The sequence below is a fragment of the Harpia harpyja genome, chromosome 14 (genome assembly GCF_026419915.1).
Source record: "Harpia harpyja isolate bHarHar1 chromosome 14, bHarHar1 primary haplotype, whole genome shotgun sequence".
In the NCBI taxonomy this organism is placed as follows: Eukaryota; Metazoa; Chordata; class Aves; order Accipitriformes; family Accipitridae; genus Harpia; species Harpia harpyja.
The window spans coordinates 13,159,430-13,172,463 of NC_068953.1; the positions used below are offsets into that span (position 1 = coordinate 13,159,430).

Below are 13,034 nucleotides of genomic sequence, written 5' to 3' on the forward strand. Positions count from 1 at the left end.
ATGTGGGAGATGGTCAGTCCTCCCACTGCTCTAGGAGAGGGAAAGCCCACCATTCCCCCATGGCCCATCATTACCCAAAGCCCCATCGTTCCCCCATGGCCCTTCACTCCTCCATAGACCATTGTCTTCCACTCCATATGCCAGTGCACATGGGATCTCAAGGCTCAGAGGACCCAGCTCTGAGGGTCTTCCATCACACTGTCTTTAAAGTTTGGGCCTGGGAAGAGGCTTGCCATCCTCCCAGGGTCCTTGAACACAGGCCTGGACCACAAGCTGGGTCTGCCCTGGGAGATGGAGGCAGAGTGGGCAGACAAGAATGGGCTTGCCAGGATGCATCAAGTCCAACCCCACCTCCTCATATGCTGTACTGTCCACGCTGCCTCCCTGGAGGGGCTGGTGGTGCAGCCAGTGAGGCACAGTGGGATGTGACTCCCAGATGTGACACAGACGGGTACTCCTGCCCAGGAGGCTGGTGTGAGAGCGGGAATGTTCAGGTCTGCACAAGGAGGAACAGCTCCTGCGTATATGCTGCTCAAGTCATGCCAGCTTCCCAGGTAAATATTCCAATTAGGAGACTAATCACCTCAGCTTGTACCAGCTTCCTTGGGTGGAAGTGTCTCCACATGTTTACCACCAGCATCTTCTCCCAGCCCCAATCTAAGCAGACCGCCCATCACTCACGTGCAGCCACCACCTCCATCCGTTATTGAATAACTTCCTGAAGAGAGGTAAACCACTCTGTGTTCAGCAAGACACCTCACATCATAGCAATTTATTTCTCATTATCTAATCGTTTTCCTCCTATCTGCTGCTTCTTCCCAATAATAACAGTAATTAATTGAAACACTTGTTAAGTAGACAGTGCACAGTCAAAGTGTAGGCAATGTCATAACAATCCAGTTCCATAAAAAGCGCACAGTGATGGCAGATGGGAAGTGGAGCAGGATTTCCAAAGATCGCTTTGTTCAGATTTATCCTGTCTCTATTCTGACAAACTGAACCGACATCTAGCTAACTAATCTGCCAGGCTGCAGCTAACAAAACTCTTATTTCACTTCAACAATTATGCATTTGCTGTGTAATTTTCTAAGGCCCTTTGAACCCTGCCTGTCTCATAATCATTTCCCCATTTATGCAGTCCCACACATACCAGGTGTTTTGATGATGAATCACATGGCTTGGGTTTGTCTTCAGCGGAAATCCTGGGTGCCCCACAGTAGTCGATAACATCCACTGCTTGTCCAGCTCTCAGTGGTTAAGTCCAAGAACCCTGTCCAGCAGAGCATCATCCACTGCTTTCTGATACCAGCAAGGCTGAGTTATGCAGGCAGCTGGAGTTAGGTACCCCAAGATATTCAGTGCTGTGGGTGCAGAGGAGAACCACAACCCGCAAAAAGGAACATGCAACTCTTGTCCACAGTAGATTGATGGGCCAGTGGTTTAATGCACGTTTGCTAAAGTCCACATTTGACTGTGGGGGTGTGCTCCAGATGCCAATAAGGGTAGGTGCAAAACCCACATGAGCTGAGGACCATTGAATTAGGAAATTGTAACTCACGGTGGGCAAAGAGAGCATGGAATCAGCAACAATAATGGATTTGGTTCCTCCCACGGCAGCTGGTGTTTTAAACTCTAAAGTTTTGACCCATCGCTCTTGCCTATGCTCTATGCTGGAAGGGAAGGAGGATGCTTCACTGTTTGCTGCTCTGAGACCCTGTAGCCCCAAGCCCTCCCCAGTGCTTGTTCAAGACCAGATCAGGTCACTGGGCTAAAAAGAAAATCCTGCAGCTTCTGCAGCCCTAAGGAGGGAGTCAGAAAGATCCTGGAATTTATTTCCATTCTATATTTTGATTATCCCAAGACCTTTCCAACTTTTATATGAGAAATGGGAGCCAGAGCTTTGCCAATGCTGTTCTGCTGGATGGAGTAGTGCCATGTTGAAGAGTATGCACCTGGGCAGAGTCAGTTGCTTGGGTTGTTCTCACCAGAGAGATGTCTCCACATGCATTTTCCTCTCCTGACTGCCTGACAGCCTGGTAGTGAGCCCCAGGGACATAGAGATCAGCACTCAAATCCTTATTCCAACCCCATGCAAAGTCTCAACACAAATTCTCATGAAAATATCCTAAATGCCAGGGTCTCCAGGGCTGTGGGGCATATTTGCTGACCTGGACAAAACTTCCATCACAGACATAAGCCATTTTTTCCTTGTGCAGCTTTCATCAAACCTCACACAATACTGCAAATATTCTGATTTTTCCAAGGCAGCATTTTCAACAGTGAGACTAGGGTACCCGAAATAGCCCTTCCCAGAAACTGGAGGTGTTGCAGGCACTGGAGCAATCACAGCTGACAGCTCCCCTCATTCCAGCTCATGCCATACTCTTGGAAACATTGAACTAAGATACTGAATGCAGGCTTGGGGTTTTGCCTCATGGCTTTTGGCATCTAATAAAAATGAATGCTGTAAAAGTGAACCTTGGAGTTTGCACACAGGAAAGTGGGTTTCAAAATCTTTAGACAATGTATTTATAGCCTCAGACAATCCTTCTGCACTAACAGGCACACTAGTACTCAAATTAGAAGGGCTGCTTATAACTCCATGAACGTCTTCTACAATCTAAAAGCTTTTTAAATGAGGTTTACAACCATTAACAAGGTAAATATATTTGTAGATTTGTTTGGGCAATTACAGTCATTTAAAAAACAATGCATAATAACGGACATGAATCTAATAAGCCATTGCTAATTAAATGTATTAATGCCACTTTATAAAATGAATGCATCTAGCTCATACGTTACAGCTAGTTTTGTTCTGTAAATAATTGAGCACTGATACATGCAGAATTTGCATCACTGGGCATTGCCAGTGCCTGACAATGGTTGTAATAAATTTGCCCCAGTGGAACCAGTCTACTGACTACCAACCAGGTTCTCCTTTTTTGTGTCTAGTCTACATTTTCCTTTGCTCTGTGAGAAACAGTTGCAGTAGAATGGAGCTGGTTAACCCCCAAATGTGGGACACAATTACAGAGCATTTGTCGAGACTTTACTTTGAAATGTGGTTTTCTGCCAATTATAGTTTGCAGCAGGTACAACACTCCCAGGCTCTGGAAAAGCCATTTCTCTGTCCTGGGAGAGTTCATTCCATTTTACCTAATACTAAGTGTTCAATAGCACAATTTTCCTTCTTTCACTTTCATCCCTTTGGAAAATGTCACCAGTCTGGAGTTAACTAATTGACCACAGACCTTTTGAGGAGCCAGGCCCAAAGCAGCCCCACAGGGTGCTGTGAAGTGTCAGCACCTGCCGAGATACACAGAAATGATAAGAGCTAGTCTGGGCTCCCCTGAGCATCCAGTACTTGGCCTTGCACGTGAAATCATAGGATGCAGGATGTGGCTGAACTCCTGGGACAGGGCAAAAGGGAAGGACACATAGGCTTGACCTTACGTGTAAGAAAGCTCCCCATCTCAGTCTGACCTGGTGACTGCTGGGCTCCACGTGCAGTTGGCTAAGAGACTCAGGGCACTTTGGCAGATCCTGATCTCACCATGAGATCACCAAGATGGGTCAGATGAATCACTCACTGCTTGAGCCCATTTCTTTTTGCTGGCTATAAAGTATGCACAGAGACTGGCTCAAATGATGACACTTACCTTTCCAGTGCCTGAAGTCAGGGCACATGAATGTTGTGCTGAGAGTCCAGCTGGTAAGCAAGCCCAGTACTCAAGGGATAATAGTCTGCATTGACTTTGCATTCAAAGCTTCCTGCTGATGTAAAAGGGGCAAAGCTGGGGCAATGCAAACAAAAAGGACTAATTTTTTTGTCTTATTTTTCCTTGGCAAAAATTGAGATGTCATTTCCCCAAACATATATGATTTCTAGCAGTAACTCCTTGGCAGCTGGAAATTCCCCACTCCATGCAGCCTTGCATGCATGTCCACTGTCACAGACTTTAGCTGTGCAGAGGCATGGATGGCACACACTTGGCTTTGCCCTACAGGATGCCATGCTCAAACCCAAGCAAAATGCTATTGCTCCAGGCTCTGACCTGCTGCAAGTCATACAAAGACATGCAGCTTCCTTCAACCAGAAGAGTGGCATCACCCCACTCTCTGAAATCACCGAGTCCTGCCATGAGGGCCTGAATACTTACTTCCCAGGAGAAAGTGCCAGCCTCCCCAGCACAACCACTGGCAGATGACTTGGAGGATGAACTACCTGGGTCCTCAACCCCACCACGGGTGGCTCACTGCATGGTTTCTGCTGGCACTTGGCACTTTGCCAAAGGCCAGAGGACCTTTTTCCTAGGTGTTTAGGAGGGTCTCACCCTCATTTTTTATGTGGGTGCTCAGGGAGGACACGGGCAGCAGCAGACACAGTCTGGCCAGTGGGGAGTGGTAAAATGTGAGAGCAATCACCTTGGTCTGAAAGAAAAAAGTCAGCCATAAAAAAACGTGGCCACTTTTTGCATAAAGAACCTTGACTTCGCACTTTCTCCAACCACCAGCTAAATCCCAGGTGCTCCAAGCAGCGATTCCCTAGTTGGAGGGTGATGTGTGAACCCCAGAGAACTGATGGCCACAGGGCTCCTCTGCCTTCAGGAGCAAAACTCTGCTTGCAAGAGATGTTTCTTTGGTCCAGAAACACTTACTTGCTTTTTTAAATCTTTGTGTTTACTCAGATTATGACCAGTATTGGGTTTTGTGGAGAAGGAAGGGTTGGGGTTGCAGCAGGCCTGGGGAGGTGAGTGGTGAAGCTGGGATGAAGGAAAGGGGTTGTAGGGCAGGAGAGCAGCCTCAGGGCTGGGCCTGGAGACTGGTCTCATGAGACTTGTTCCATTGATGGAAAAGTCACTTCCCAGGGCCTCCAGCTTTCCCTAAAAAGGAGCAAGCACATGGGGCCCTGCTGCCAAACTGCCCTAAAGTGTCCTACTGCCCTATTGCCCCACTGCCGCAGCTGCACAGCACTGCCCGACTACCCCAGCTGCCACCCCTGCCTGCCCTGTTCCAGACCAACCTTGGTTCTGCCTTGGATATCATCTGAAGTGCTGCAGCTCCACCAGCTCCGGAGCCTCAGCACTGGGCTGTGCTGGCTTTGGGGATGGCATTCTTCGCTGCTCAGTTCCCTCCACTCAAACAACGGCAAAGAGTCGGAAGGAAGGTGTGCACTGGAAATGCCAAATGGACAGCTATCTCCAAGAGCTCACAAACAGAAAATGTTCACCTTTGACTAATGCATTGCTCCTAATGAATAGCCTGGCCAGCTGGATTTAATTGCCTGGTTTAGGCAGATATGGCTGGAAAATCTCACACCTGTCAGATTTTTTTCTCCTCCTAAAGCACCAAATTATTCACTATCCTCTTGTAGCATTTTGCGGCCAACTCTTTCCTGTGATGATTTTCAAAGGATGAGGAATGAGCACCCTGGTGACATTTCTAGTATCTATAAATATCTCCCCACTACCCTGCCTGCCCAACTGGTGAATTATGCAGGAAGATATATATAATAAAACAATTGGATCCATTTTGTTGTCAACATCCCATTCTTCTTGAGCTGGCAAGAGAACAGCCCAGGCTGTTGCTCTGGAAAGAGCAAGCAGTGCCTGGGGAATTACTGAACTTATCCTTTCCTGTAGGTATGGGACATTTTGGAGGGCAACACTGAGCAGAGAGAGGCCCTAGTATACTGGAAAAAGGAAGAGGGGTTTTAAAAGAGAAGCAGCATGAAGTTTAGGACAGTAACAGTCTCCAGAATGGCAGGAATTCCCACATACTGAGCACTGAGAAGCTTGCGGTAAAAGAAGCATTGAAGAAATACAAAAAAAAGGACTAATCCAGCAATATTATCTGGAGCACGATGCACTTACTATACATTCTGGTCCTGCTTTTATGTGTTTAATTCAGCAGTGCTCTGTTTATACAACTAAACCTCCTGCATGGTGAAATACATGGAGAATTTAATGCACCCAACTTTGCAAAGCTGTGGGAAGTGGCCAGTTTATATTACATATCTAATTGGCAGGCTTTAATTTAAATTGGGAGGGATTTAATTTAATAGCATAGCTTTCCCTAGCTAGCAGACCTCTTCTAGCCAGATACTCATTATGTGGGGTAGTCTACGGAATCTGTTACCTCATTTATAGGTTAAGAGGCATTTTAAAATAGGAAGCTTAAGACAGCTCTCTCCCTTGCATTAGACAGTTGCAGATATCTTTTGCTAAGCCATAACTAGCTTCTTCACCATTAATTTTTTGGGGCTGTGCCTTGGAGACACTGCTTGGCAATTAAACAAAGTTCTTACCAGAAACTTTTCCCACCTCACCTTCATCCAGAAGGTCGTTGTTCTCCAGGACTGCAAAGACAAGGATTTTGCATCTCCTCATTCCTGCAGAAAGACAGCTGCTATGTTGCTCAGACCAAGAGAGTTACTGTGGAACTCCTGCAAAGCCTGAGGACTTTACCTCCTACATTACTCTGGGTAGGAGGACAATACGCTGTGGAAAGTTCATATGCTGGGCTGGCAGAGACATGACCATGTCCCCACCACTGTGTGCTGAGGCCACCCATAAAGCTGTTCAGTTTGATATGAGGCTCTGAGAAACCAAACACCACCCACAGAATCACTGTCATTGTTTAACCCCAGTAAGCAGCCAAGAACCACACATCCACTTGCTCCCTCCCTCCCAGTGGGATGGGGAGAGAGTCAGACGGGTAAAAGTGCAAAAACTCATGGGTTGAGATAAAGACAGTTTAATAGGTAAAGCCATAAATGAATGGCACATAGGGCTGTGCAGAGCTGCCCTGAACACAGGAACATCTCCCAGCAGTCCAGGGAAGGTTGGTAGTATAAGGTATATAGTGACAGAAAGGGAGTGACTGTGGTGCCTCCTGGGAGTTTCTCAGGGCATAGCAGGACCGTGCAACACACCCATGCTTCCAGGTACTGCAACACATGGAGCACAGTAGAGCTCAGAGGGGGACATCAGCACTGTTACTTGCTGGATTTTGGCTTTCTCTTTGTTAGGAGATTTCACAGGTACCCGCCTCTTTAGGATGCTCTGGCTGTTGAAACCTCTGATTTATAGGCCTCTCTGGAAAGCTTTCTCTGTAGAGCTCTCAAGTGATGCTGGCGGGCTCCTGCTCATTGAGACACAGCAATGGGCTTGGCCCAGGTTTTGGAGGAGCCTTTCACAGCATTCCTGAAATGGGCAGGGTAGGCTTGGTGACAGATGGCAGGTCAGAGTGAGCTCAGTAAGATACAGCAAGTAATCCCCAGATACCCTTTGTGGTTTGTACATGACCCTCTTCCCCATCCTCCTCCCAAGATCCGCTCCACCATCCCGAGCACTGCACGTGCACCACAGCTGCATTTCAGGCCAATAGACCATCTTGTACTGCTGCTGCTTGTCCCAGGTGCAAATACATTGCTGGGCGACCCAGAAGACATGGTACACGGGATGCACAGCCCTTGCCAACCCACTACTCTTTCCTGCCTACTGGTGCGCAAGGACTCCTATGATGCCAAGCTCCAAACTCAGCTGGGAAGCATAATTTCTAACCAGCAGGTAGATCTTTCTCCCATGGTTGAAGTGGCATACAACAGGCTGATCAAGCCCAGCCCAAATTATTTAAGAAGTCTAGAGGTTAAACATCTTGGTCTGAGCCTCTCACTCCATTTCTTTACAGTGAGTGCAGGGAAATGAGAGCCAGATCTGACCCCTCTTTGATAACCAGTGGAAGATGAGGTGGGAGGACCAAGTCCCTCATGGAGTATTAGGGCAGCTCGAGATGACTCACTCAGACCTGCAGGTCTCTCCAGGCTGAGGACTCCCACCCTATGAGCCCCATGGCTGCCTGGAAACAGGATCCTGGAAGTTTCAGTGCCACCACGTAGGCAGTGGGAACACAGTTGGCTGGTGATCCTCCCCTTTCCCCAGTTGGTGTTAAACACCTGAGCCCACTCAGGGCGAACTCTGGTGAGTGGGGACCTCTCAAGATGAGGCAGTGTTTGTCGAGGTGCTCATTGACTTTGGGGATTCATCTGAGTAAGAAGGTTTGTAGTGTTCCCAAAGGAGGGTCACAGTCCCTGCTGGAGACTTGAGTCTGGCCATGAGATTGTAACCTGGCATTGGGTTAGGGTGGGAAAGTTTGGGGGTGCTCATTGGTGCTAATTCTACTGAGACCAAATCCTCTGCACATCTGCCATCTTCCCCTTCCCTCCTGCACAGCCTCCCTGCTGACACACAAGCTGATACCTGCAGTGAGCTTGGAGATGGCAGTGAACCCCACAGATGAAAAGCCCATGGCTACTTGCATGGTGAGGGGTGGGAGGATACTGTGTACCAAATGAGGAAGAAAACCAGCAAATATTAGACCTGTACTGTGCAACAAAGCACTGCGGACTGCACGGAGTGCACGGCACAGTTCCATTTCCCCAGGCAATCAACCTAACTTCTCACATTTCCTAGCTCCCAAGTGCTCAGCTTCTGCAGTCCAGAGCAATGCTCTGTGTGTCCGGCTCATTAAGATAATGCACACCCCAGTCATCTCTCTCTGTGCTTTCTGCTCTAGAAACACATCAGTTCTCACCCACTCCATTCGTAATTATAAATGCAACTAGCCAAACGGCTGCGTTTGTCCCACCTGACCCTGCATGCATTCTTCATACAGTGAGTAAATGTGTGATACAGGCCTCCAGGCAATTTTTAGAGACTAGTCCAGGAATAATGAATTTTATTAGTAAATTTCTATCATTATGAAATATTCTTCTTAAATAATCTCTGTGCCATTACATTAATCCCTGTTGATTACATTAAGCACATTGGATATTAACACTATTTTCAATGTTTCTAAAATTAATAGGATTATTAGCAAAAAACAGTTTATATCCACAACACCTGCTGATCTCCCAACTTTCAACACTATGCATATGACAAAGAAACACTCATGTATAGAAAAGAATAATGTCTGAATAATTTCGCAGGTCACTGAACTATCTAAGGAGTTTGGAGAAGGCCACTGACTTTAAAACTACTTTGGATCACGAAAGAGAAATAAACATTTAATTCAGATTTGAGCTTAGCACTCTCTGAGTGTGGAAGATCTGGCTGTGGGTTGGGATCTTCCAGTGCTGTGTAGGAATTACCGGGTATTGATTTACAGCAGCCAAGAATATGGTCCATGTGTCCCTCTGAACCTTTGTTACCTCCTTGCAGGCTCTATTTAGGCTATGTGCCTCAGAGAGATGGAGCTTGGGTTCAATCTCAGGATATTATTTTTTAAATTGTCTGAGAAAGACATCGTTAGGGATTTGCAAATTAGGTGCTCTGCTGGTGAGTCTAGATCTGTAGCAGCAATGCCACACCAGCAAGCACCCACTTGGAAGGATTTTCTCTAGTTTTAAGGTTAAAAGTCCACACATAAGTTGGCCCTCTTTGGCGTGTTTTGTATACAGGACATGGGTACATACTACGGATATCTTGTTTGTCAGCAGGAATGGCTTTGATGAAAATGACAGGCATGGCCGGGGTTAGTTCCTTGAGCCTGGCATCTGTGATTATCCCAGTCTACAAAGGAAAGAAGACAAAGTCTTAGTTAGATTTCCAAGATATCCATCAGCTATACGCCGACACACATGATCCTCTGTAATGTTTATACAAGCTGGTCTTATTGCAGAAGTGCAAACATCTTTCCTGAGATCAAGGGGGTGGATGAGTCTATTTGAGGTAAGGAGGGTCTGGATCAAATACCTACCCTGTTTCATCAGAAGCCTCCCTCAAGCATAGCTTATTCCAAGGGTACAGATGCCTGCTCTCATCAGATGCTCAAACCCACACACACCTGAGCAGGACATTGCGGGGCAACAATGTTCCTGGCTATGTCCAGCCACATCATCCTCGTGCAGCTCTTTTACTCAAGGTTTTGCCAGGCCAGAACCACCTCGTGGGAAGCGTTGCTTGTGCTAGGACCAATTATGGATGCCTGAACAGGGCTTGGGATGGAGAACAACACTCACTTGAGAAGAGTCTAAGAGGCACAAAGTAAGTGTCCCACCACAGCAGCAGGATTTGAGCATGACCTGGGATACACTTGGCTGGGCAATGAATGCACACAGAGTTTTTTGTAGCCCCAAAAGGCACCACAGGCTTGTTTCCACTCTCACAGGTGCTCACACCAGCAAGGGAGATTCAGAAGGCCTGTTCCTGTGGGAATATTACCATTAAATAACAAGTCCACATTATCTTCTTCAAAGCAATGTCATTCAGCAGGCTGCCCAACCCAGGAGAAGGATAGTATGCTGCCAGGGCATGAAATCAGCAGATTGTTTCTCTAACTGGGGTCTCTCTGGCAACTTCTGTTTCTCTTTCTGACAATAAAATGCCCTACACATCCATCAGTTTCCAGGAAAGCCTGCAAAATTGCTTAATGGAGGCTAGAGAGACCAAATGAAAACAAATACAGAAATGGAAATAAAACTTCTCAGTGCTCAGGAAACTGCCTCTCGCTGCAGCTTAGCTTCATGTATCATTATTATTTCAAATGCTCTTAGATCAGAGTTGTGGGATGAGATTCAACCTCTCTAGTAGTTTATTTAGTTCTGCAAATGAGTGAAGAAAAATAATCCCTCTTGCAACACACCTCAGTTTAATTGTACTAATGCCATCTGTTATACTAAGCTATGATAAATCCAGCTCTGATTTAGGATTTTATATTTCCAACATGCTGAACAAACATTAAATAATTCTTACAATACCTTGCAAAGAAGCTATTTATCAAACATTATTATGCACTCTTTTTAAATCCACAACTTTCATTTCTGAGGCTGGATTTTGATCAGATCTCTTTTTTTACTGCTGACAATTCTTCAAATCAAATTTCCAAGATATATTCGACCTATTTCTAGATTAACAAGAGTTGAAATCTTCCTGAGGTATCTCTATGGAACATATCATTTTGTTATGTCTGGGCTGATTTGCATTTGCATTTGCATTTTTTATCGCTCCCATCATCAGAAATTAATTCTACTCTGAAAGCAATTTTCCCTAACTACTGGCACAGCACACCTTGTAAAAAGCCACTGTTCTGTGCTTAGAGAGCTCAGGCCTCAGATCCTAAAGAAGTCTTCACTTCTTGTCCTGGCTTCTCAACAGGCAATTTGAAAAGTGGACATGTTACACTGCCACATATCGATGGGTCCAAAGACAGAAAACAGCTGTCACAAGCCAGGGAGCTAAGAGATGGGCCCAAATACATGTGCAGTAAGCCAATATCCCCTCCCACTCAACTGTATTTTGAGGTGTTACTAGCACAGGCGCACCTGCACCACAGCTGATTTAGGATCAGTTGGCTTAAAGACCTTCAGCATGGCTCAGTTGTCTTTCAAATAAAGTTGCCTCTGTTTGCAGGGAAGAGGGGCTGGTGATCTGACCACAGTGTAGCCAGCAGGGAACATCACTTCAAGGTGGTCCAGAGATTGCTGGGGCTAGTGGCTTCAATTGCACATGGGGAATGAGAAAAAGAGCCATCCATGGAGCATGCAGTGAAGAAGACCTAATGATGTGCTGTCCAGTAAAGCCAAATGAGAGAGGAATTTCTATCACTGAGTAGTTTAAGAGTTGAGATACAGATGGAAAAGGGTTTGCCAAGTTATTAATTTTTCAAAACAACTGTAAATAAGAGACTGCCTGTTCACAGAACAATTTGAAAGTATCCCTTCCATGGCTGCATTCTTAGTTTATCACTGGAGACCTCAGCTTGAGCCACATCCTGCTGTTGCTCTCACAGCTCACAAACACATGGGCATTACTGACAGTTGACATCTACAGGAAAAGGCTTCACATGATGTCCCAGCTCACCTCTCTGGGAAAAATATCAGTGTCTGATGCATGAGATTTGATGTACCTGGTGCCTCTGCAGAAGAACGTGGTGAGCTGTGATGTTTTGGACTGTAGCACCACAACTGGGCTGTGTCAGGGCTGGGTTGCACACTGATGTTGTTTTCATCTGCATCCGCTGCTGGGAGTATCATCTCAGATAAAAATGGGTGGTGTGCAACTGTTCCCAAAGATATCGAGCTACTTGAACCATCAAATAAATGTGACTGTTCCTTGCCACAGACATCTGTCCTTCTAAGCCTCTCTACTGGTTTAAAACTGATGCTTTACATAGGACTGATTTTAAAAAGTACACAGAAAACATAGCTGGTGTGACTTGAAGGAGGCATGATACCTTCAGTGTTAAACCACTACTCAGCACACTGTGCACAGACTGTGCATCTCTTCCAAGGACAAGGTGGTGTGCTGTCGACACCTGGCAAAGCTTTGTGTGGCACATGTAGTGCAAACCCCACCTCTCTTCTTGTCCTGTCATGCTCCAGTACCCTTGGTGAGTACCAGAGCACATTCTTGGCATCAAACTCTCCATTGCTGGGAGCAAGAAAGCCAGGAATCAGTCAGCAATCTCCCATGGCTTGAGAAAAAATGTCTCTCAGTGTCACCAGTTAAACTATCTCTCACTGAGTCTCACTGACTTTAACAGTGCTACAGCAACAGATCATTTGGACCCAAAATAACCTGCTTGGTTTCATTTCATCTAATAGCTGCCTGCTGTTTTGTAATGAATGTTTTATAAATTTAAGACACCCAAGGGCAAACATAAATGTTTAAATAAATAGAAAAATGTGAGTAGCAGAACATAGAGGGACTTTTTCCTTTTTTGGAGGCACAATCTAAATGTGAAATATTATTTTTAAAGTGGAGGTGTTCCCCAGAGGAGTTCTTCTAAACAGGACCTGCCTTTCTTATCAGAGGATTAATTTGGAAGGAGTACCCAAAAGAACTGTGCACCTTTTTTAAAAATGCTGCATCCATTAATATATACTGGTGCTCACTGGATTACAGATAAAATGAATAGTTCCACTAGGTGGAAATGATATTTCAGTGTGAGCACCAATACATGAAAATATTCTTTTCCTTTCTGAAATAAATTGAAGCATGATACCCAGAGATTATGAATGGTTCTATAAATGT

General features: G+C 45.7%; 1 protein-coding gene across 1 annotated transcript in view; it reads right to left on the minus strand.

The window, feature by feature from the left end:
* Positions 1-8,722: 8,722 nt before the first annotated feature.
* Positions 8,723-13,034, minus strand: part of DNAH9 (dynein axonemal heavy chain 9) — a 210,216-nt gene continuing 205,904 nt past the window's right edge. The window contains exon 69 of the mRNA XM_052808369.1: positions 8,723-9,572. Coding sequence (XP_052664329.1) covers positions 9,345-9,572 — 228 coding nt within the window. The 3' untranslated portion in view covers positions 8,723-9,344. The remainder of the gene's footprint in view (positions 9,573-13,034) is intronic.